The 24,637-nt window shown below is 58.3% G+C and overlaps 1 protein-coding gene across 5 annotated transcripts in view; it reads left to right on the plus strand.

The window, feature by feature from the left end:
* The window catches only part of ZMIZ1 (zinc finger MIZ-type containing 1), a 159,082-nt gene that overhangs the window by 113,424 nt on the left and 21,021 nt on the right, over positions 1-24,637 (plus strand). For all 5 annotated transcript variants that reach the window (XM_036266003.1, XM_036266006.1, XM_036266007.1 and 2 more), the window contains 4 exons: positions 12,395-12,539; positions 22,123-22,237; positions 23,182-23,399; positions 24,244-24,442. In XM_036266003.1, coding sequence (XP_036121896.1) covers positions 12,395-12,539; positions 22,123-22,237; positions 23,182-23,399; positions 24,244-24,442 — 677 coding nt within the window. The remainder of the gene's footprint in view (positions 1-12,394; positions 12,540-22,122; positions 22,238-23,181; positions 23,400-24,243; positions 24,443-24,637) is intronic.

The following is a 24,637-nucleotide window of genomic DNA, read 5'->3' on the forward strand; positions in this document are numbered from 1 at the left end:
GTTAGAAATGTATGGTATTAGGCTCCACCACAGACTCACTGACTCAGCTGGGTACAAGGCACCACCCTCTGTATTCTAAAAGCTTCCAGATAACTCTGATGTGCATGTAAAATTGGGGGCCCCTGGCCTAGAGGCCGATGTGGTTCAGTCCTGCCCTGGGACCTCACCATCCAGGACATAGATTCACCCAGACGTCACCCAGGTGCATTACACTCTGAATAACAGGTGCAGCCAGGAAGCACTAGATGTAAATGGAATTCTTATAAATGATTCTTATTTTCATTGCAACGAGGCAGCTAGATATTTAAAGAAACCTCACAGAGAATCATTTCATCACGTAAAGGAGCTTCTGCAAAAAGAAAGCTCTGCTCTCATTTCCTGCCCCTCCCCCAAGTGTTCTATAAATTCTGTCTTTCTGTCAGGTTTTCTTCGCGTGGTGTCCACCTATGCATAGCCAAAACAAGTAGATAGCATGCTAAGAGAATGACAAGTAGTCTCGAAATGTACAGGTACCCCTGCAGTTTAGGAGAGTTCAGTGGGATGAATGAAGTCCAGTCTGGCGTTTTGGGCAGCTGGGCCATCCACTGTCAACTCCTGCTGAGCACTTGGAGAGGACATAACAGCCGGGCACGGGTGGTTTCCAGGGCTCCTTCGAACCCTCCCTCAGCGTTTCTTGGCAAAGGAGTGGAGCGACCAGCTAGGAAGCTAGTACTTGGGAATATGGAACGTGCAGGCAGGCATCCACTGCCCTTGCTGGGGACGTGGACACCAGAGAAAACCCTGCCACGTGGCTTTGGGTAGAGAACCCACTGGACCCACAATGCAGGGTCAGGAAGGAGCATCCGAATCCACCACTGAATGCGTCCTGTGCGCCTGAGCTACGACACTGGCTTCGGGTGCAGGGCGGCGACAGCTGCAGCGGCCTGCCGCCCCTCCAGGGCAGCTGCCCGTGGCTCAGGCCTCACCTCGCAAGCCTGCAGTGGGGAGGAAGGAATCACTCACTGTCTGTGTTTCTTGCACCAGGAACCTGAGACTCTTGGAGGTTAACCAGGTCCCTCAGCCAGGGGAAGGAAGCAGGGAAGAAGAGGTGGTGTGGGGGTGCAAATGTGGGAGGCAGGAGAGCTGGGGGTCTAGTCAGCAGGCTTTTCCAGAATGCTCTTTCTCAGATGCTCTAGTCAGTGTGGCCTGACCCCAGTCTCAGTAGTGAAGGGTCACCTGACAAAGTGATGCCCACTCCAGACTCTCCCACCTGTCACTCAGCACACATCCCAGGTCACTCTGGAGGGCTGAGTTTCCAGGCGGTCCCTCTATGATAGAAATAGCAGTGCCTGGGACTGGCATGTCCCCAAGGCTTAGTCCGAGGCCCAGGGCTCCAGGAAGGTCTCTGTCCTGGCTTCATTGGCCCAGGCTGGGTGGAAGGAAACCACCATTTGAGAGTCGTGAGGTTGGACATGGGGGCCAGAGAATGGCGAGAGGTGGACGGCCATGGGGTTCAGACTCTGGGGTCTTGTTGACCTTGGGAAGGAGCTGGCCTCACTGGACCTCTTCTCCCGCTGTGAGCGGGAGCGCAGAGCCGAGCCCAGCTGCAAGCACCCAGTGGGAAGCCTTGGGAAAGTCAACTACCGAGGGAGGAAACTGATTCCTGCAACCCCTCCTTACCCTACTCTGGCTCCCTGAGAGCAAGTGCGGGCAGTGGTGATCAGCCCCAGGGGAAACTGTGTGTACAGAATAGAAAATAGGTTCTTCAGGTGGTGCCTGCTGGAATGAGGGGGGCTCTGGTTCCTAGGGTCACGGCTGCAGGCCTGCAGGAGCAGGGCAGGTGTGGCTCAGGTCTGTCAGGTGTGGGCAGAGCATCCCTGCTGCCCTGGGCCTCTGGCCTCGCCATTCTGCTGAGCTGCCGCCTCGGAGTGAGCTGGAGGAGGGGAGGCTCTCAGCACCACCACCCCTTCCCCTTCGTATATCCTGGCCAGCCCTTGGGTAGCCAAAGGGACTTGCCCTGATAGAACCCAGGTCCTCTCAGAATATGGGGGGGGGGGGCCCGGAGGCCTCCTGGCCTCGATCTGTTGTGCGGTGGCTCGGGGCCCTGCCCCCTCCCCAGCACACTTGCTTTGCTATTTACGCTGTATAATTTTCAGCGGAAGTGGTCTAGATTCCCTCCCTTGCCCTGCTGCCTGCAAATGGTTCAGGGTAAGATGAGAAGCACCTTCCTTGGTCCTGGCCTGCTGCGAGCTCAGGTGTGCCCTGAGCCAGGTTACCCAGCTGCTCTGCGCTCACCCCTCAGCTCTAAAACGGGAGCTGTGGTGCGTCCACCACCGGGTGGCTTGTGAGTCCAGGGACAAGGGCATGTGAGCCAGCCCCCTCGAGGGGACACCGCAGGCAGTGGCAGCTCCCTGCCAGCTGGCCTCCCAGGACAGCTGCGCTGACCCTCAGACTGGAGGACGAGGCACACCTACGAGAGGAAAGCAGCCTTCCTGACCACCTGGAGCTTGTTCTGGGTGTTTTGCTTTGACCCTGAGTTATCCAGGAAGGCTCAGATGGTGGTGTAAGGTGGGCAGGGAATTTCCCAGGTTGGGCTTTCCCTAAAGCCCACGGACAGGCTCGGTGCAGCTAAGTTCTCTTCTTGAGCCTGAGCAGCCTGCCCAGCAGGCCGAGCCTCCCCTGGTGATGGGCAGCCGAACCGGTTTGGGAGTTAGCCCTGCCAGCTCCGAGGTCCCGGAGTTCAGTTCCCAGGGTGAGTTCACACGCCTTGAGACTCCCAGCTCCTGCCAACCCGGGCATCCCTTGGGGAGAGGGGTGGGAACAGACATGTACCCCAGGAGGGAGGGAACAGCCCAGAGGCCCTCTCAGGCTGGGTGGACGTCAGGACCTGAGACAGCAGGACCTGCCAAGCACTGGGAAGCAGGTAGGGCCCCGCAGGGCGGGGTAGGCCATGAGCCCCCAGGTCATCCCGGGCCGGCCACACCACCAGCGGGTCAGTGTCCCCTGCGTGCAGGGCCCTGAGCCCGTGCAGCTAGGGGGCAGGCGGGAGGGGGGCAGCGTCACTCGCAGCCAAAGGGCCAGTAGGTGCTCCTTCCTGGTGCTGACCTTCCTGAGCACACAGTGACGGGGGATGGCAGCGCTGGGAGCAGAGTGGGAGTGGTTAGAAAGCCGGAAGCCGTGGAAACGACATCGTGCTGCGATGACACGGCCGTTTGCAGGAGAGCGAGGTTTCCTCCAAGGAAAACGTCTCTGCTTTTATGTCCCAGGGGTCAGCCGTCAGGGCCCTGAATCCCACCCTTCAGAAAAGACATTTCCTATAACCAGGGGCAAGTCCTCGGCATCCTCCCCTCCCGGCCCCCGTCACCCTGGGTCCTACACACACCAGCTGTCAGACCCAAACAGGTGCACTCCCCACTCCGGGCTCTCTGCCTTCGTGAGCGGGGCACTGGGCAAGGCGAGCTCTCTGGAGCCCCTCCATCGATAGCCCGTACCTGGTTGGGGGCGGGGGGTCCAGTCCAGGTGTGAGGATGGGCAAGCTCATCCCACAGCACCTGCAGGATTTAGCAGGGGTGAAGGCTGACCTCGGCTGAGACGTGACCCCACTGTGAGGCCAGAGCTGACTACAGAGCCCAGCACCCACTCACTCTTTCACTCGTGGCCCAGAGAGAGGAGGAAGTTGCCCGAAGTCCCACAGGAAGTTGGTAGAAAACTGGAACGAGAAGCTGGGATGATGCCTGATCATAGCAGTGGAAGGTGGGCGGGAGGTCCGGAGCCATCTTCTTAGGATTATGCCTGCTCTCAGCTATGTGACATCACAGATTTGTGGGGGTGAAAAGGAGGCCATCCTGGACCAGCAGCTGAGCCTCTGTCCTGTGGTGTGATTATGGGTGAATCACTCCCCCTTGGGCTTCGATTTCTGCTTCGTAAAGCCCAGATCGGATGAGTCCTTGGCCTGCCCCTCGCTGGGTCTTTGTGGGCTCCAATGAAGCAGAGGGCACCCAGCAGTTGGGAAAAACCAAAGGGTTGTCTGTGTCTTCATGATCCCATTAGGTCTTCACTGTCCATAGTAGATGGTGCCACCATTTCACAGGTGCACACACGTGGCCCCAAGATAACCCCTTGTTTATGATCGTGAGCAGTCTCCAGGCAAAACTGGTATGGCCACAGTTGGGTGCTGGGAGCGGCACGTCCCGCCCGGTATGAAGGAGATGGTGCCAGGCTGGGCCCAGGGTGTGGGGCATGTGCTCCTCTCAGAGGTGGGTGAAAGAGACTGGATTTTATTTGAGCAACAGCATGTGCAAGACAGAAAAGCCTCTTAATCCTAAAGGGATATGTGCTCAATAACAACAACAAAATAACAGTTTATTCTTATGTAACCCTTCCTCTGTGCCAGGCATTGTACTAGCATATTATGGGTATTAGCTTGTCTAACCCTCATGACAGTTTAGGACCTGGTGATATCTGTTATGCCCATTTTACAACAGGGAAAACCAAAGCACAGAGATTCAGTAACGCATCCAAGCACACAGCTGCTCGGTGACTGAGCTGGTCTGAACCAGCCTGGCTGCAGAGTTTGTGTTCTCGGTCCCCCTGCCTGCTGGAGGCAGGAGGACGCAGTCAGCGTTCTGTAGCTTCCAAGTTTCCGGTGAGACCCTGGCAGCATGAAACTAGCCATCTCTCACATGTGGTTTAAAGCTCGGGCCCTTCCTCTTGGGGCTCCTCACACCAGGCCTGAAAGCAGAGGTCCCCCTGTTGTCTCTCCTCCCTTTATCGATGCAACAGACAATTCCAGGCCTGTGTGATCTCAAACCCTCATGCCCCCCCTTCTTTGCCCTCCCCTCTACTCTGCATGGGTCTGGGTCTGGAGCCCTGGTCCCCAGGCACAGTCAGGAGTCCCCACTGTCCTGACCCCCAAGCTTCCCTGGTCAGTGGTCCCAGGACTCCATGTTTGGGAGATGAAAGAAGAAGGTTGGAGGGTAGGAGGGTTCGGCCTGGGCCCAGAGGCAGGAGGAGAAGTAGCAGCATCTCCCGGGAGTCCTGGGTGAGGTGCTGTGGGAAGGCCCCCTGCCGTCCCCGTGGGCAGACACCATTAGCATGGACACCCGTGCCGGACCATGAGCAGAGAAAATCCAGGGCTGCAGCTGGCCTCCCAGGGTAGGTGAACGTGATGTTTCTGTCAGTGGCTTACCTTTCATGCCCATCTGGGGGTGGCTCACCAGTGGCTGTGCATGTCACTATGCAGGTGTCACCTGACGTGGTCCTAGATTTTGTTTGATGACAGCAGCAACCTCTGCATACATCCACGATAGGGTTTCTTTCAGGGCTGATGCTCCCTAGGCTAAGTCCCCGCCCCCAAGGAATGGGGAGCCGCTAGCAGGTTTGAAGGCCACAGCAGCAGGTCGCAGGTGTTGCCCTGATGGCTGGGTCTCAGACACAGTGTGCCCAGTGTCTTTCCGACTTTCCTGTCCCTTGCATATTGGGTTATCTGGCTGTGATCCATTTCAGTCCCTTAGTCATGTGTTTGTATAGCCTGTTCTGAACGTCGTGCTGGGTGCTGGGGTGGGGAAGTGAACCCCTGAAGTTCCATCGTGGCCCTCGGGGTTCCTGCTCTCACTGTAGAACAACACAGCTTTCCCTCAGGTGGCCTCTGAGGCGACAGTTGGAAAGAGGTGATCAGAACGCACTGGTGGGAGAATCCCTCTGGCTGTCCTGCAGAGTATGGGTTGTTGGGAGGCAGGTTTGAGACTGAAATAGATGATAGGACAGGCTTGTCATAATTCAGGCGAGATCAGTCTCAGCTACAGAAGGTGATTGGAACAGAAAAGAAGCCAAAGGGACGGACTGCAGAGACAACCAGGCCATGATGGTCTTAGGGTGGGGCAGGACAAGACAGTGGAGGGGTGTTGGCCTAGAGGTGGCTTGAGGTGCTCCTGGGTATTAAGTGGACATGGGCACAGGCACCTATGCTAGGCGGGGGGGGGGGGGGGGGGTCCCCGCTTAGATGCCTAGTTCTTCGATCCTGACTCCCCAGGTGAAGCCCTCCAACTACCCAGGCCAGACCTCCCTGCTGGGAATGGGACCTTCATGCTTTGCTGCCACTTGTATGGATTTAGTAAGCAGATTGTATGGAAGCTTTTGAAAACGTATATTGTTAGTGTTTTCATTGACAGTGAACCCTGGTTGCATGCCCCGGGACCTCTTTCCACCTTTCTGCCCCCTCCTTCCCCTTTCCCCAAGGCATGCTGGAGAGGTGGTCCCCCCCGAGCCCTGTCCGTCTCTGGCTCTTAGAAGCCTCTCCTCCCTTCCTCCCTCCCACTCACACACTCGTCCGGCCCGCAGTCCCTCTGCTCAGCAGCCTTGTAGCAGCTGAGATGCTTTTTGATACTTAATACTCTTTTGTTTCATTTGCATAAGGCATCCCAGGCGCCGCACATCTGATAACCCTCCTGTCCGGCCCTTCCACCAGGCCTGGACCCTCTTCCAGCATGGCCCCTGCTGCTCCCATCCCTCCGGGGAGTGAACACTCCAGGCCCCTCGCTGTGCAAACATCCCCTGCTCACCTCCATAGGGGAAAACTGCCTTTTCTCCGGAGCCGTGATGGCTGCCTCTGGCTTCTGGCCTCTTGTCAAGCCTGAGCCCAGCCTGGGAGGGGCAGCCTGTCACACGTGCCCAGCGAGCTTTGTCTGCCCCTTTGATGCTCCCGCTCTCAGACCCCAGCCTCTGCCTCCCCTCCACCCCTACCTGCTCATTGCCCGCTGGCTAAAGGGCTGGTCTGGAGAAGGCAGTTCCACGGAGAAAGCAGGCTCTTCCCTCCGCTGCGCCTCAGATAACATGGTGCCCTGTGCTGGTCCATTGGGTCAGCCCATCCTGGACGGCTGCTCCGCCAGCGGCTGCAGGTACAGAGGCCGATGCAGGCCAGTCACTGTCCTCAAAGAGGGCACATCTGAGACGAACCAGGCCTAAGACCCCCTCCCCCAGGCTCCACTGTCCAGAGACCTGCACTCACTGTTACATCTGTGCTGTTGTTTCTTGTCTTTAAATGACCCTGTGGTGGCTGCTGGCTGCCGGGGGAGTGGCCAGGAGGCTCTTGGGGCGCCAGTGTGGGGTCTTGGCCACCCTGTGGTGCCTCCTTCAGACCGGTGTCCTCACCCCTCGGATTCGCCAGCCCAGCGTTCACGGCCTCTTCTCCTCCAGAGCAGTTTGTGGCGCCTCATCGGTGCTGCCCTGTGGTGCAGGGACCCCTAGACACGCCTGCTGGACCACATTCACTAAAGATGCACCGCCCCCTTTCACACACCCCACTGTCTGTGTGCCTCTCGTCCACGTCGCGCCGTCACATGGCGTCTGCTGGCAGAGGACCCTCGTGGTTTAAGCCCACACAGGTCTGGAGTGGAAGCCTCGGTGTCCTCGTGGCTTCTTGGGTAAGCTGGAGAGAGGTGCCAGCAGTGGACCATGGGAGGTCAGCCCGCCACGTCTCACTCTGCCTGGGTCCCCTCCCTTCCACTGACCCTCAGGACTCCTCCTGCTCCTGTGGACGTCATCTTCTGGAATCTGGCTGCTAAAGGCCAGGGCTCTAGATGGTGCCTGGGTCTTGGCGGTTCTGGACCCTAAGGAACTGCCCCACCCCACCACCATTCACAGTGCTGCGGGGTGGTCCGCGCTCGGCCCTCGGTGCTCCCCTGGGGGCTCGGAGGGGCAGCTGGTCCGAGTGTGGATGTCAGAGCTGCACATCTACCCAGTGTGTTTGTCCCTGTGCCCTGCCGTGTCGTCAGAGGTGCACAGAGATGCCAAGGCCCGTAACTGTCCTGGTGACGCTCATCTACCAGCCACTGTCAGTAACACTGACTGTCGTTCTTATTTGTTCGTTTTTTGTTTTTTTGTTATCCTCACCTGAGGACATTTTTTTGCATTTATCTTCAGGTAGAGGGGGAGGGAAAGAGGGAGAACGAGAGAGAGAAACATCAATGTGAGACACATCGACTGGCTGCCACCCACATGACCCCAACCGGGGCCGAGGACAAACTGCAACCGAGGCACATGCCCTTAGCAGGAACCGAATCCAGTACTCTGGTCTGTGGGCTGACGCTCTAACCACTGAGCCGAACCGGCCAGGGCCTGACTGTCGTTTTAGCAGGCACGCATGTAGCACCACTGTGCGGCCTGGCGCGGTCCCTGTGCTTCCCCCGGCAACTGGGCTTATCCTCACAGCTGTGTGGGGGCAGAGCTGCCACCACCCCATGTAAGCATGAGGAATCAAGCACAGGAAGGCTCGGTGAGCTGCTGCAGGTGTCATGGGTGGTGGGCATAGCTGGGATCGGGTCTCGCAGAGCTGCCCTGGTGCTGTGTGGCACAGTGGTGGCTGGGATTGAGGGGCTGCTTTTCTGGGGCTGCCGTGGGTGACAGGGTCCTTGGGTCTCTGCCCATGCTCCCTCCGTTTCTTGGGTACCCCTGAGGTTGGTTGACAACAGTCATTCACGGCTCAGGTCCGCTCGGTGAGGTGGGCAGCTTCAGTTAAGCCCATTTCACAGATGGCGACATTGGAGCTCCAAATTGTGAAGCAGCCTGTGTGGATCTCAGAGCCAGAGTGGCGGGACACCACTGTTAAGACCATCTGTGGCCCTCTGGAGCCAGGGCTCTTAGCCGGGCTCCCCACAGCCTGCCCTCTGCTACTCCCCCCCTTTCCTGGGTGGTACGGCACTGGTGCCCATCAGGGCTTCCTTGACACCTTCTGGAGGGGCCTGGATGGCTCCCTTCCATTCATGAGGCTCTTTACTGCCCACAGAGAGCAGCACGTGGGCACGTGTGCCCTCTGCTCTCCAGAGACCACGTGTGGTGCTTCCGAGGACTGCATGCTTACTGTGCTCCAGGCACTGTTTTAAGCACTTTGTGGGAGTTAGTGTCATTTAAACATCAGCGTAATCCTGAGGAGTGAGCATTCGTATTATGCCCATTTAACAGATCAAGAAACTGAAGCCCAGAGAGCTTCTGTAATTTGCCAGAGGTCACGCAGTTCTAAGTGGTGGAACTCAAGACTGGCGGGGTGAGTGGTCCTCACAGCATGAGGTGAAGGGTGGCCTCGGTGACTCCCCAGGCAATAGGAGGGACACTTCTGACCCTGCCTGCACAGGTTAGCATGGCTAGTGTCTCCCTGCACTTCTTCCCATGGCTGTGTGTGCTCTGTGCACACCTTACCAGGCCTTCCCACCCCGGAACTCTTCATGCCTGGTACTCCTCTCCAGTCCCAGAGCCCGTGCTCCGTGGTTCCTTTTCATGTCCCACCCCACCGAGTGCCCAGAGCAGACACACCGGACCAAAGGGGCTTGCAGGCAGGACGGTTCATCAGAGCAGACGCGCTCAGCTCAGCCGTATACAGAGAGCCAGTCTGGGCACACCTGCAGACATGCTCAGAAACCTGGATGGACACCCAGCCCACTGGGCTGTCTTTCTGTGCTGTGCGATCCCTGCGTGCCACTGTCTGTCTGGCAGTCCTCCTGATTCTGACAGTACGCAGACTCCTTTTCCGGCTGCAGATGCCCACGTGTTGGTATTAACCAGCGTTTGTGTCTGAACAGACCGTGTTGCTTTAAGCCATGCTGACAGCATGCACTGGACCCGTCTGTCCGCCGTGCGTCTTCCCGCCGCCGCCTGCAGTGCGGCCTCTGTGCTCAGGCCAGGGGGTGCTGCTGCTGCCTCGCTCCCCGTCCTGCCCCTCCTCGTTGTAGGCATGTGGTGTCCTGGCATCTGTGTTGTGCCCTGGCTACTTAACACACACATCCCATCTGCTCACAGCATCCTTGGCCCTGCTACTCCACCAGTCTCCCGTCATTTTATTCCCTTTAAGGAAAAACACTCCAATAGTGATAGGAAAGCGAGGGCTGTCCTTGACCAAGCAAGGGGGTGGCCTGTGTCATTGGAGGAAAGCTCTGAATGTTCCCATGATGCCCCCATCCCTCCTGCATGCGTGGTGGTCCCAGGAAGAGCGAGGGCTGGGAGGGCGGGGCGGGCAGCGGGCGCACCATCTGTGGCCGTCCTTTGTGCTGGCAGCCGAGCAGTCCCTCCATCACTGTGATCCAGCGCCTCGTGCTTGGCTTGCAAATGAGTCTCCAGATGCCCGGTGCCCCCCGCACAAGAAGCAGTAACTAGGGGCCTGGGAGAAGAATGGAGCAATCTAGAAACTCATTTGTTTGTTCCAGCCTCTGAGCAGGCTGCTTCCCCTCCAGCTGCAGCAGATGTGTGCTAGGCGCCCACTCCAGGGGCGTTTTGCCATGGTTTCTGGGCAGACACATGCGGGGGGGAGGGGGGTCTTCTCTCCAGCACTCTCCTTCCTGAGCAGGGGTGGCAAGGTGAGCCCCACAGAGAGGGGCAGGACACGTCTCTTAAGACACAGCTAGCCCATTGGCACCCCAGCCTGGACCAAGAAATAAGTACACTGTTGGGAGGGGCACAGGCTGTGTTTCAGCCCCACGTGGTCGGGCATCTTTGTGCACCACACAAGCTGAGCAGATGTGCCCAGCAGCCCTGGTGGGACCCTTGCCCTCCTGCCCCGTTCCCTGTAAGAACCAGTGCTCTTTCCTTGCCCTTGGACCCTCAGCCTGCCCATGGGCATGTGGGCACGTCTCTCCCAGGCAGCTACCAGCAGGACTGGATGGACACGGTACTTCTGCGGGTCCCAGCACCTGCCTCTTGGTCCTGCCTACTCAGTGAGCCCACTGCCCCCACTCCTGATGAGCTGGAGCCTGGCAGGGTCTCGGAGGGTCCCCAGCCTTGCTGATGGGGGACCCTCTTCAGGATCTGAGCGGTTTAAAGTAACAGCCCTGCCCAGTCACTCTTGGGCATGTGCATTTGGGCACCTTCCCCAGTGCTGGCTGAACGTGGTAAAGGATGGATTCAGACGAGGCCTGTGATTCAGAGGGGTGGAGACCATGCCACTTGGTTTTTGCCTTCTGAAGGGTTTAAGCTCCTCCTCGACATTCTGGTCCAGCATTAGTCTCTGTCACCAGGTGTGTGGGGCAGGGCACCATCTGTATTTCTGGCCCTCTCTGGTTACTGTGAGCGAGTGACATCATCTGCCTGAGCCTCAGTCTTCTCATCTATAGAATGGAGTAACAGCTGACATTCTAGATCATGCAGGGCAGATTCAAGGAAAGGCCGCAGAAAGACGTTACATAGCTTTTGGGTGGAGACCCTGGAAATGAGGGAGGGGGCTCTGTATCCAGCCCAGTGGCTGGAGCAGTCCTGGGTGTATAAGGCTGCTGGCCACCGCATCTGGTAGACTACTTCCAGGACTATCAGATCAGCCTGGTTGAAATGTTCATGGCAGGAGTGGGGCATTGGCAGGGGTGTAGTCACCCCTTCTGGCTTCTGCACAGTTCCAGCTGTTCCCCCCTCTGCTCCGCTGCGCGACAGAGTGGGTTTCATGGAGCTCATGGAGTTGGGGGGGCTGCATGGGAGGAGATTGGGGCAAGAGTCATTACCTCTCTGCCCCTGCAAACCAGCAGAGGCCCAGAGAAGGTCTGTGAGCTCCTCGGGGTCACACAGCAAGCTGGTGACAGCCTAGCCCTCCTGACTCCTCACTCCCTTCCCAGTCCTCCGCCCCCTCTTGCCTTTGGAAAGACTGACCAGAGATGCTGACCTTGAGGGTGTTTTGGCCTCTGGTGGCCACACTGGGACAGTGAAGGATGAAGGAATGAATGTCTGCACTTTCCTGCGAGTGACATTAGCTGCTTTTCTCCGGGTTTCAAGGCCTCTCTGGGCCTGGGTGTGGAGGGATCTCGTGTGTTCCTGCCTTTGGTGCCCTTGGGAGACTAGGTCAGCCCCACCCCACCCCGGGCAGCCCTGTGCCCTGGAAGCCCTTTGTCTTCGCCAGCCTGTGCCCAGCAGCACAGGGCCAGTCCCGCCTCAGGTCTGACCGCAAGCCGTGAGCACGCGTGCTCAGTGCAGCCTTCTGTGGGAGGGTCTCGGAGAATCCTGCAGGTGCCCCGGGGCTGTCCACAGGCTCCAGGAAGGCTCTGGATTTTGATTCCACCTTGTGACTGTGGCTCCATCCATGGGGAGAAGCCACATGGAGCTGCTTGTCCAGAGTCAGGGGAGGGGCCGCACTGAGAGTCTGCAGGCAGCTCCTGGACTCACTCCGCATGGGGTCTTTGTCTGGCACCCCTGGTCTCCACTTGGCATCTCTGCCCGTCCTCCACCCTCTTGACTCCCCTCTTTGCCATTAAAATCGGCCCTCCGCAGCGCCACTCCTACAGCCAAGATTTCAGGGGGTGTTAGTCCCACTTCGCAGGGGAGGACGCTGAGACCTCCTGAGCAGGCTCAGTGAGTCTCCTGGGCCACACAGGTGGGGAGCAAAGCCAGCGTCGCTGACACGGGAGAGCGAGGTGGCCCAGGTCCCCTGATCGTCCTCTCTTCCTTGCAGCCTTGCTGTCCTCCTGGTGCGAGGAGCTCGGCCGCCTGCTGCTGCTCCGACACCAGAAGAGCCGCCAGAGCGACCCTCCCGGGAAACTCCCCATGCAGCCCCCCCTCAACTCCATGAGCTCCATGAAACCCACTCTGTCGCACAGGTGAGTAGGCGTGGCCCCAGGCCAGCCGGGCTGCTTGGGTGGGTCACAGATCTCCTTAGAAACACCCCTCGGCTGGAGAAAGGGGTGGGGCCTCTACCACGCCTCAGAGATGTTACATTTTCGAAAATGCAGTTGTTGAAATCCTCGTGGGTGAGCGCTGTTCCCCCATCAATCAAAGGTCAGAAGCCCTGGTCTTACCCAGCCTGGCTGCTTTGTCCCTTTGAGGGAGAGCTGTCTCTCTTCGGGTCCAGACTTCTGGTGGAAGGTTAGCAGTCCTGAACCCAGCACCCTCCCTCTTTCCTGAGCAGTGTCTTAGGCAAACCCAGAGATATCGGGGGCAGGCAGGGGCTCAGGAAGGTCACAGGGCTGCTGGTCCCAGATGGGGACAGAGCCCACCCAGGCTCCACCATGCAGGAGCCAAGTTAGGCGGGGCCACCAGAAGGCGCGGGTCACAGGAACAGGCTTGTGAGAGGCCACCAGGCACCAGGGAACCGGCCAGCCGCCCTGCACCAGCCTCAGAAGGAGCACGTGGTCAGGTCCTGCATGTTTCCCAGTTAATTATCTTGCCAATCCCTTGCTGAGCAGGGGGCTCTCTCCTGGTGCTCTGTAGACTGACCCTGGACCACAGGGCCCTTCATGCTGTCTGCTCCCCCCGTGCGGGTCCCCACTGGTGACCAGGAGAGGCATTTGCAGTCAGCTCAGCTCATCACCCGGCCTGACAGGCACCTGCAGCCCACAGCTCACAGCAGGCGACGCGGGCGCCCCGCCGAGGCACTGCCCGGAAGCAGAGCGCTCCACGCTTTGTAATCCAAATCAGAGGCTGTTGACTCCCCAAGCCCAGACCGCAGAGCTCCTGAGTCCGAGCCCTGTCCCGACAGGATGGGCCCGACACATGGCTCCCGGGCTCCGTCAGAAGCACTGCGCAGCCGCAAGCCCACCACCCACCCTTGGCCAGACCTAGGGCACCTCCAGCTTATCCGCCCTTTTGTGGGTGTTTCTTGGGGAGACGGGGTTACTGTTGGCATTTGGGCAATCCTTTTTTTCCCTAAGGTGTGGTACTTTGCTGTGCCTTTAATGTCTTGGTCCCTGCCCACTCGACTGTTCTAGTGACCCTCGGGCATTGCTGACATGCGCTCATGTATTTAGGGGTGGGTGTGAGGGTATCACTGCTTCAGAGAAGCAGAACACACCTTCCTCCTCCTTCCACCCTTGGCTCCTGGCCACAGGTCTCCTCCATCTGAACTGCTGCCTGGCCCTGGGTGGGGGCTGTGGCTCAGTGCATCCCGAGTTACATACTTTGCATTTAGCCTTGTGACGTTTTAGCCCCCAAATCTGCGTCCCACAGGGATCATCCTGCCCCTCGTCACCCCACCTCTCATGTCCTTTCCAGCCTCTCTCCTGATGGCGGGCCAGGGCCCTGCAGCCCCCATCACAGACCTGTCTCCAGCCTGCTTGGCCAGGACCACGCGGGGTGCAGAGTACGTGGGCCTGGACCATGCCAGCCCTTTGCCAGGTCTTTGCTGAGTCGAGCTGAAGGCATGAGACTCAGTCTTGGGGTTAAACAGACAAAGGGCGTCTGTGCTTCGGGGGCCGAACCCTGCCCACTGGGGAAGCAGGGCTCCGAGGCGCTGCTGGGAGCGGGCAGGTCGAGGCAGCGTCAGGGCTGGGTGCAGGCGGACTGTCAGGTGCTGGTCAGAGGACAGCTTGAGTAGCACAGGCTTGACTGCGGGTCAGCTGGAAAGTCCACGTGTCCGTGGACCTGCACTGACGTCATCCTCCGCAGCCGTCTTCAGGGATGTGGAGGAAGCAAGCTCCTTGGAAGCCTGTTCACTAAGGAGCTGGTGGGCCAGGATGAGCTTGGGGACCCTGCGATGTTTAGATTTGGTGCTTAGAGGTGCCTGGCTGTTTGAAGACTCAGGTCCTGTTTGCGGGCTCTGAGGACAAGCAAACAGGAGAGGGAGAAGAATCCCTGAGAGCTTGAAGCCCCAGGCTCTTTTGCGGGGACCCTAGGACTTGGATTTTGTAGCTCAGGTCCTGCAGCCCCGTCCTTTCCAGGCCATGCGCCCCAGCACAAGGCTGTGCTTGGGGCCTGTGCCTCCAGGCAAGGCCATGGGAGCGCTCAGCACCAGGAGGAGGCGTCAGAAAGGGTCAGGTCACTGCAGCCCCAAGGCATCCCTGAGGGTGGTGGTGGTCAGGAGGAATCCTGGGTACCCTCGGGCTTGGGCAGAGCAGCAGGGTTTTCCCTACCTATCTGGTCTCGCCCACGGAGCGTAGGTGGGCGCAGGCCCTGAGCAGCAGGGAAGCTGGAGGGGACAACTCAGGCAGCAGGACCCCTTCCCAGTCCCGGCACTGTGACCCCGACTTGACACCAACAAGTAGTTCTGCCTTTCGCTCCCAGACTTCATGAGTGGTTAAAAAACCATTTGTGATTAGCATATTGTCTGTATGCAAATCAGTGCTGCAAAGGTAATTAAAAGCCTAATAAATCTTGTTTATACTCTTAATTTGATTACAGTCAAAGCCCGAAATTGCTAGGGAGGGCTCTGAGGCAGAGTGGCACCCTTCTTCCAGGCGAGGGGTGCGCGGCCCCAGAGAAGGGGCTCCCGGACAGGCCCTGGTGCTACACTGGAACTTGGGCGGGCCCTGTTCGGGGCACAGGCCCTGGGGCCAGCTCTGCTGTCTTCTAGCTGGGTGACTCTGGAGCAGTTCCACAACTTCTCTGGGCCTCAGCTTCCTTATCTGTGCAAGTGGGAAACAGCAAACCTACGTGCTCGTCCCCAGGCCTGGCTGCTACTCTCCCAGCCTCAGCCTGGTGGCATACGACTCTGTGGTCATTCATGGTCAGCTCACAAGGAAGGGGTCTCCTTGCCTTGGTCACATCACACCACCTTTGCCACTTTCATGTTTAGCTCTTTGCACAGCTGCACCTAAAGCTCAATTTGTAATCAACCCTTCTTGCCCCCAGAAAATAAAATAAAAAAGCAGTGAATGAAAGGGGAATTGACAGACTCTTACATCTTGCCCCATCGGTTCCAGATTGCCAAAGTGCAGGGATCTTTTCCTTTCCTCCTTCCTATTGAAAAAATTTAAAACCCTCTAATATGCAGTTAGCTGCACAAGTTCTTCCCTAAGTTTCACCGCGGGAAGAAAGGAAGCAGGTCCCAGTAATTGTGATGATGGAGAGTGCTGTTAATGGTTCCCCTAAATTAAAGAGGGTGGGAGCTTCAGCTCCTCACTGTCTTGTGTTTCATTAGCTGTAACACTACAGCCTTGCACAGAGAGGGGGCCGGTATAGCTGGGTCAGGGGAAATTCATCAGGGTCTGACAATGCCCGCAGTCGGAATTCGTTATTTCTCCCAAATGAAGTGGCTGTTAGAAGTGCAAGGAGAGAAATAACTCAGCCCTCCTATTCTTCCCCCCTTGAAGGTCTGCAGACAGTGCCACAGGAGGTACCCAGGAACCAGGAATCAGTTCTCCCTCTTCCTTGGCTTGCCTCATTTTTTCACATTTAGCAAACACCGGCCACTACCCATGGAGCTGGCAAACAGACCTGTGAACCAGCTACTCTCACTGCAGTGTGAAGAGCTCTTCCTAACATATATGAGAAATGTGCTGAGGGAACTGAGGAAAATTCCCTTGCTTCTGTTTAGGAGAGTCACAAAAGGGAGTATCCAGGCTGGGCTTTGAAGTATAGGTAGGAGTTCACTAGCTAGAAAAGGGAAGATGGAGGAACACTGAGGAAAGAGCCTCAGAGGCTTGGAAGACAGGTTCAGTAGGAACGATAAGGACCCCCTCCCGTGGATAGCATAGTTGCAGAACTCCTGAGCACCCTCCTGTGTCGTCAAGCGAATGTGAGTCCTTACCTGGCAGTCAGGCTGGAGAAATGGAGAGAAAAGGGTAAGTTCCGTTGAACAGCGACTGTGCCAGGCACTGTGCTAAACTTTGCCTGCATTTGTAGGAGGGCTAAGTTATTTCTTTCATCCTAGGAGAGTGTTAGTCCCACTTTACAGATGAGAAAGTTGAGACTGACTTATAACATGTCCCATGTCGTGGAAATCACCGATAGCAGAGCCAAGACTCCCCTAGAGTCTAAGTTCAGAGCCCAGATAGGTGAGCACTGTCCGACAGTCTTCCTCTGCCATTTGAATGTTACCTTCACAAATGTTAAGTCAGCCCCTGAATATTTGCCAGTATACTGAGTTCAGGCCAAAGCTAGCGATTTCATGTAAAAAGTGTTTTTTTTTACATCAAATGACCCAGACTTACATATACTTGGATACGAAATCAAGACATAAGTTCAAGGACAATATTCATCCTTACTAAGCAACCATACTTGATTGCTTTGTTTCGGTCCCTTTTTGTGCCTTATGCCAGTTTGATGTCATGACCTGCTCCTGTTTCACGACCAGCATCTTGAAAACACAGAGTGAGGCACCGCTTGGGTTTTCTCTGCAGCTAGTCTCTGAGGCCAAACTTGACATGGGCTCGGTCCCACATGCTGAGTGGCTTCCCAGAGATTACATCCTCAAGGAGCCCTGAGAAACTACCTTTTTCTGTCATCTCCATAGCGTGTGCTTCCTTGTGTTGTACCGTCTTGGGAGGGATCAGCTGTCTACTAGATCCTAAGCTCCCTTAGATGGTAGGATGGGCAGGCCACTGGCATTTTGGCCCTTGAACTCCGGGATCCGATGAGCCTCAGCTCCTAAGAGATGCTTCTGTTCAGCCCACTTACAGGGATTAAACAGATTCTTAAGTGAGCCCAGCCGGCGTGGCTCAGTTGGTTGAGCGTCAGCTTGATCTGCAGTGTGGGTTGTGCAGGAGGCGATCAGTGATGCTTTCTCTCTCATCCATGTTTCTCTCTCTACCTCACCCTTCCTCTCTTTCCAAAATCAATTAAGAAAACATATTAAAATATATATTTTTTAAAAGTTCTTAAGTGAAGGCCACTTCGCATTATTTGTGTGTGGAAGCCACATCATAACAAGAGCAGCAGTAACTGCAGCCAGTGGTTTTAAGGTGCCGACGTGTGCTGGACACAGTCATTTTGCCTCACACATGTGAGCTTGCTTAATGCTCATGACAACCTCTGGGGACCGTTACCATCCCCATTTTACAGATGACGTTGAAGTGCACAGAGAGTGAGCAGGGGCTGTGTTCGCTTCCCTCTGCCCCTCTTCCTGGAGAGCAGAACCTCCTACTTCTTGGGCGCGGGTGCCCCTGTGGTCACAAGCACGCTGTAGGTGGTCGGCAACCAAACTTAATGCTGTTTCTCCCTGTCACTGACTAGCGAAGGCTCCTGAATCCTGTGGGTGTATGAAGGCACCTTGCCAAGCTCAGGGAGCCTGAGGACTCAGCTGCTGGGCAGCAGGAAGGCGGCAGGAGGGCTGGTGCAGACCCCAAAAGCATGAGGAACAAGTGGACTTCAGGCCATTGGATATGGCAGGGGCTTCCTGGAGAAAGTGGCCTTTGAAGGAGGAGCCTCGAAAGGATAAGTGGCATTTTTCAGAGAGGAGGTGAAGCGTCCCAGGCTGAGAAGGAGGCACAGAGGCGGGGAAGCAGCCAGCGGGCTCCGTGTTAGACGGTGTTGGCAGGAGAACACCTGTGAGGCTCCAGGTGGCTTCTGGCACAGGTGCCTCTGTGGCGAACAGTGGCCGGGGCAGCTGGCGGCTGGGGGCCGGGTCATGTTGGGTCGAGGATGTACAGAGCTGGGCAGGATTACCAGGAGTGGGGTTCTCAGATCCCAGGAGCTCTGACCTCCCTCTGAACATCAGCCAGGTATGGACAGAGGAGGGAAGTAGTTCCCAGTAGGCAGCCCTGAAATGCCAGGGACCGCTGGCCTGGGCTGAGCATGTCTGCTGGTTAAATAGGACTTGCCAGAGGACGAAAGGGGCCTCAGGACCCGCCTCCACACACATACAGATCTGTGGGTCTTCTCTGTATCACTCTGGGTCCCCTCTCACCCGGGTAGGGCCCAGGAGCCAGGCAGGCCCCCAGTGGTGACATCTGGGTCTGGGCAGCAGCATCAGACTGCCACGCCTGTGGGGGCGAGAGCCTTCACTGTGACAGCAGGAGCTGTCTCCCCAGGAGATGAGTCACAGCCCTGTTGGTGCGGCTGCCACTTCTGCTTCTGCTGCAGGTGCAAGAGGAGCCGAGCAAGTTCCCGAGACCACCCTGTGTGCATGACCGTCTCTTCCCCCAGGTGTGCACAGCAGCGTGCCAGTAGGGCTCATGTGTACACACACACATGTCCCTTACATACTTGCACACAGGCGTACACCTGGGCTCTGGGGTGAACCTGCCAGCCAGATGGCAGAATGCCCAGTTTGGGAACATTGGTTAAGTTTGCTTCTCACCAAGTTTGGGGAGAGGGGAGCGAAACAGGAAGGAGCCAGTTTCCGCCCACAAGGCCCACCCACGGAGTGGCAGGCAGTTGGAGCTTGTTTGTGGGCCTGTGAAGTATCCTGGTGAGCTGGGGCCTCCCCACCTACAGTGGTGAGGCAGCAGCTGCTGGCCGTTGGGTGCTCAGTAGGGGCCCTGAGGGGCTCTGGGGGTTCCCAGAGGGCTTTACTTTCTGATCCTGCCAGGTGTCCAGGTGGACGGCAGCCTGCAGCACGGACGGGAGCTCATGGACCTGAGTCCTGGGGAGAGAGGACAGACTCGGCTTGTGCTCGGGTCCGTTGCTGGGGGTCCCGAGTTCAGTCCAACCACACCTAGGGCAGAGGCCCCGCAAGAGAAAGGGTGTCCAGGGTTCCTTCTCCGTTGTTCTGAACTGTAGCCAACAGGCCTGCCTGGGAACACGCAGCATCCCGAGTCCCTGCAGGCCTCCTGGGAGAGCAAGCAGAGGTTTTTCCAGCCCAGCCACACCCAGGAGCACACTCCTTGTTTACTTTCCTGTGCTTCTCCACCCACCCATTCTCTGGGTCCCCGTCGCACCCCAGATACACTGTGAGCTGCCTGTGTCACCTTTGTGCCTCAGCCTCAGCCTCAGCTGATGACCCAGGTCCTATCTAGCCAGCAGGGGGCAGGCAGGAGGGCTGGTGCCCCCAGAGCGCTCCTCTCCCCTGTTCGGGCCTGTTTTCCCCCGAAGTCATGAGAGGGGGCAGAGTCTGTCTCTGTCCAGTTCTGAAAACCTTTCCCTCTGCACTCTCCTCTTTGATGCACCTGTGTTGTTCAGTCCTGCTCGACCCCCGGTAAACATGCGTCTCACCCCGTGACCAGGTGCTTCTCACCTGGAGTGCCCGGCTTTCATGCTCGGATGTGAAATCAGGGTGTCCGTTCGTGGACGAGATCCAGCCTCACCGAGTGACCACACTCGATCCCTTCGCTTCAGCCCTCTCCGCTCCCCTTACACCGGTGTGATGTCGTGACCTGCTCCTGACCAGCATCTTAAAAACTCGGAGTGGGTGGTGATCGTGGGAGGGTACCTTCTTAAGCCCATTTTTACAGACGAGGACCCTGGATGCAGTGATGCTCAGGACCGTGCACCAGGTCCCTGATCCAGGGAGGGTCAGGACCGAAAGAGCCAGGGTTAGCGGAAAGTGAGTGGAGGGGGGCTGCTCTGCACCGGGTCGGGACGGGCCCCCCAGAGAGGTAACTGTCGAGCAGAGACAAGAAGGAAGCCCAGGACTGGCCCAGCAGGGAGGGTACCAGGCAAAGGAAGAGCAAGCATGGTGCACAGCAACATGGTCCTGCCCTCCAGTCTGAGCACCTCTGCAGGGTGCCCACCTGACTCCACCCACACTGCCAGGTGCTCTGCCTGGCAAGGAGCCGGTGCTGCAGGACCCAGACCCTGGCCCCCTCCATGCCTGGGTACGGGACAGGCCCCCTCCATGCCTGGGTACGGGACAGGCCCCCTCCATGCCTGGGTACGGGACAGCCCCCCTCCATGCCTGGGTACGGGACAGCCCCCTCCATGCCTGGGTACGGGACAGGCCCCCTCCATGCCTGGGTACGGGACAGCCCCCCTCCATGCCTGGGTATGGGACAGCCCCCTCCATGCCTGGGTACGGGACAGGCCCCCTCCATGCCTGGGTACGGGACAGCCCCCTCCATGCCTGGGTACGGGACAGGCCCCCTCCATGCCTGGGTACGGGACAGGCCCCCTCCATGCCTGGGTACGGAACAGCCCCCTCCATGCCTGGGTACGGGACAGGCCCCCTCCATGCCTGGGTACGGGACAGCCCCCCTCCATGCCTGGGTACGGGACAGCCCCCCTCCATGCCTGGGTACGGGATAGGCCCCCTCCATGCCTGGGTACGGGACAGGCCCCCTCCATGCCTGGGTACGGGACAGGCCCTCCTGAGGCCCTGTCCTCTGAGGTGTGCGCGAAGGGCTTTGCCTTCTGCTGACTTCCTGTCGTGATGCACAAGCCAGACAGATGCTCTCCTGCTGCGCCCCCCTCCAGAGCCTGCTCCCCTACTCTCCAGCAGACGCCATGTAGACCCCACCCACCTTGGGATGCCGTGGGCTGAGGTGGGACCACAATTGTGGGCACGATGCTTGTTTACCTTTCCTGGGACTTTGCCTGGGATTTTCTGTCAATGCAAGGTCCCAGAGAGTCAGTGCAGGAGGGGCTGAGGGATGAGGCAGCCCCAGCCGGGCACTCCAGGGCTGAGACCCCACCGGCCCTCTCTGGAGCTGTCCTGGTCCTCTTCCCTGGGTCTGCTGGGCCTCACCCTCCATCTGCAACATGCATTTAACAGGAAGCCATTATTGAGCACTTACTGTGTGCAGGGCAGGGCCTGTGTTTCGGTCCTAGCTTCCGATGTTTGAGATGTCACCAAGCAAGGTGGGCACTGCTAGGCCTAGCGAGGTGACTGGGAAGATGTGGAAACAGCTCGATGCTCTGGGACTGGTGGGAGCCATGCCAGCAGGCAGGGTGGGGTGGGATCAGGGTAAATCATTCTGCAGTGTCATTTTGGACTTTGCCTTGCAACACTGGAGCAATTGAAAATCTTTGTGCCTAGTGTCTTGGGTGCTGGAGGGAGCTTAGGTCAGCAAGGGTGTGCACAAGAGACTGGGGTGGGAGCAGGTTAGCCTGTACCTGTGATACGGGGTTCGGAAGAAAGGGATGGAAGGAAGCTCCTTACAAAGGCCAAGTCAGCTTGGCTGGGAAGCCAGCGCCCCATGAGGGGCTGGAGGAAGGGAAAGAGCTAGCACTCAGACTGGCGCCCTTCCGAACATGTCCAGGAAGTTCCAAGGGATGGCTGGTGTGGGGGACAAGAGTTCTCTCTAGAGCTGCTTAGAATCTGAGCGTGGTTGACGCAGGAGCTTAGGTTGAGCCTGTGGGTCTCTCCTCCTCCTCCTCTGTAGTGTAGCCTGTGGATTTTAGGCGAGGGTGAGACAGACAGCCATGGGGGTGCCACCTCTTCGGTATTGGGGGTGGGGAGGAGAGGTGGTCACCCTTGCACAATCTGTCACCATTTGAGGTGTACCTATTCTGCACCAGACACTGTGCCAGGCCCTGGGGATGTAGAACCACCGAGGCTTGGCTGGGAGCCACAGAGCATGGTGGGGTGATGGGGTGCACTCTGTCCGAGTCAGCTTCCGCAGCCCTGAGGACACCCTCTGTCTCCCTTTGCAGTGATGGGTCATTTCCCTATGACCCTGTCCCTTGGCAGCAGAACACCAACCAGCCTCCCGGCTCCCTCTCCGTGGTCACCACAGTTTGGGGAGTGACCAACACATCCCAGAGCCAGGTAAGAGCCTGTCCTGCCCCCAGCCATAGCCCCTCCAGGTGGGACCATCCCTCGAGCCCTGGGGCCTGCGGTCACCAGGCCATGCCAGCCCTCCTTGCTGTCCCAGGCTCTGCCCAGCTGGAAAGACCAGCGTGCAGGGCACACCCAGCTGCGGACACGTCTCCACCCAGGCTGGGCTCACTTGCCTCGGGAGGGCAGCATCTGCCCTGGGCACTGCCCGTCCTAGGGCCTGTCTGGGGAAATAGCTGCCGTCTCACAGATGGGCAGCAGCTTCCTCCCTGACCCGTGTTCACTTTGGTTGGATAAACAGAAGGACTTTATGCGTGTTAAATGCATCAGGGTTCCGTCATCTGGGGTCTTTGACCCTGAATGACCTCGGTTAGATTTCAGCAAAACGTTGATCCTAAACTTGTGGCAATCCCCTAGTCAACCCTGCCTCCCACTCTCTCGTGCCTTCCTCTTTTGTCCACTCCTTCCTCTCTGTGCCCCACCCCCACCTTCTGTCTGCCTTGGCCAGGAGGCAGGCGCAGGGCTGGTCGCTGCCCTGGAGGGGCCACGGGCCCTCAGCCAGGACTCTGCTGCCCTGCACTGCTGGCACGTTGGGCTTCTCTTTGCCTTCAGGGAGTAGACGCCAGAGCCTCTGTGGCCAGCGCTCCGGGCACCCGGGCCCCTTTGCCGGCAGGAGGGCTTAGAGGTCCCATGCTTCACCTCCGCCTGGCGCAGGCCCAGCCGCCCCTCGCGCCCGCTGGCTGCCGTTCTCTTCTGTGCTGCCTGCTCCCAGCGGCTCCTGTCACTGCACTCTGGGACCGTTATGTCCCTTTACCCTCTTTCCTTTCTGGCCCCCTGTGCTCCATTTTCTCGGCCCCCCTTCCCCATTTCTCCTTTTTCTCTCCATGTCACTTGGGGTTACTTACTTGGGTGACAACTACTCTTTCTGCCCACAGGTCCTTGGGAACCCTATGGCCAATGCCAACAACCCCATGAATCCAGGCGGCAACCCCATGGCGTCGGGCATGACCACCAGCAACCCCGGCCTCAGCTCCCCCCAGTTCGCTGGGCAGCAGCAGCAGTTCTCAACCAAGGCTGGCCCCGCGCAGCCCTACCTCCAGCAGGGCATGTACAGCCGGCCCAACTACCCTGGCAGCGGGGGCTTTGGGGCCAGGTGAGCTCCAGCACCGGGCATTCCTTGTCCTCTCCGTCCAGGCAGACCTTGCTTCCTGGCCCCCAGGTGTGAGCAGGCTGGCGCTCGACATCCTCAGCTGTCCCATCGGCTGAAGGGAGAAAGCCCCATTCCTGGGGCACTGCTCCCTGGCACTGCAGCAGCCAGCTAGATGGCGCTGTGACGGCCATCAGGCCCTTGGGGGCAGAAGGATCACGCTCCTCAGAATGACCCTTCTCCTCATGTCTTTATAAGTTGGAAGATACTGAAAGAGCTGGATGAGGGGAGTTCAGGACCAGCTGTAGATGGGGTACAGGGAGATCAGCCCTGCCCTGCTGGTTAGAGAGGCTGAGCGTCCCCCAGTTCAAGAGGAAGAGAAGGGCAAGGAGCCCCAGGAAGGGCTCCAGGGATGTGGTGGGGCAGAGGCTCCCCGTCCTCCTCTTGCCACCCCACTCTGTCCAAGACCTCCTCGACCACACCTCTCCCCAGCTCCCAGAGCTGGCCACAGCCCTGCTAGGTACCAGCACAGCAGGTGGTTAAACGCAGGTGCCGTGCACACCTCAAGTTGCACCCCAGCGGCCGCCCACCTCTGCAGGGCTCTGGGTGTGTTGCTCAGGCTCTCTGAGACCACGCCCTCCTCCAGAGGATGGGCTGAGCAGGGCGCACGAGGTGCAGTGATTAACGCGCGTGACAGTGACGCTGGCCTGCGTCCAGTAGGGCTCCAGGCACACCGCAGCATAGTGGTCACCAGGTGGCATGAATGGCTGCCAACCCACAGGAGACCCCTGTCCCCATCCTCTGCCGCCCAGTCCAGCCATATCTAACTCTTCCCTTCTCTCCCCCGCAGTTACCCAGGGGGTCCTAATGCCCCCGCAAGCATGGGCATCCCTCCGCACACCAGGCCACCTGCTGACTTCAGTCAGCCAGCAGCCGCTGCCGCAGCAGCTGCAGTAGCGGCGGCGGCAGCCACGGCCACGGCCACAGCCACGGCCACTGTGGCAGCCTTGCAGGAGACGCAGAATAAGGATATAAACCAATATGGACCGGTAAGGGCCCCTCTAGTCCTGGTCCAGTCTCGCCTAGCCAGCCTGGCAGACAGCCCCCCGGATATCAGAGTTGGGGTGTTGGTCCCTGTGGGGCCATGTGTGCTGAGGGCACTGATGGTGTCAGGACGTTTGGGTTTTCCTGGAAGCACCTGGAGGTCGTGTGTTAGGAGGTGCATGTGTCTGTGGCTGGGTGCA

The sequence above is a fragment of the Molossus molossus genome, unplaced genomic scaffold, assembly GCF_014108415.1.
Source record: "Molossus molossus isolate mMolMol1 unplaced genomic scaffold, mMolMol1.p scaffold_m16_p_17, whole genome shotgun sequence".
Taxonomy (NCBI): Eukaryota; Metazoa; Chordata; class Mammalia; order Chiroptera; family Molossidae; genus Molossus; species Molossus molossus.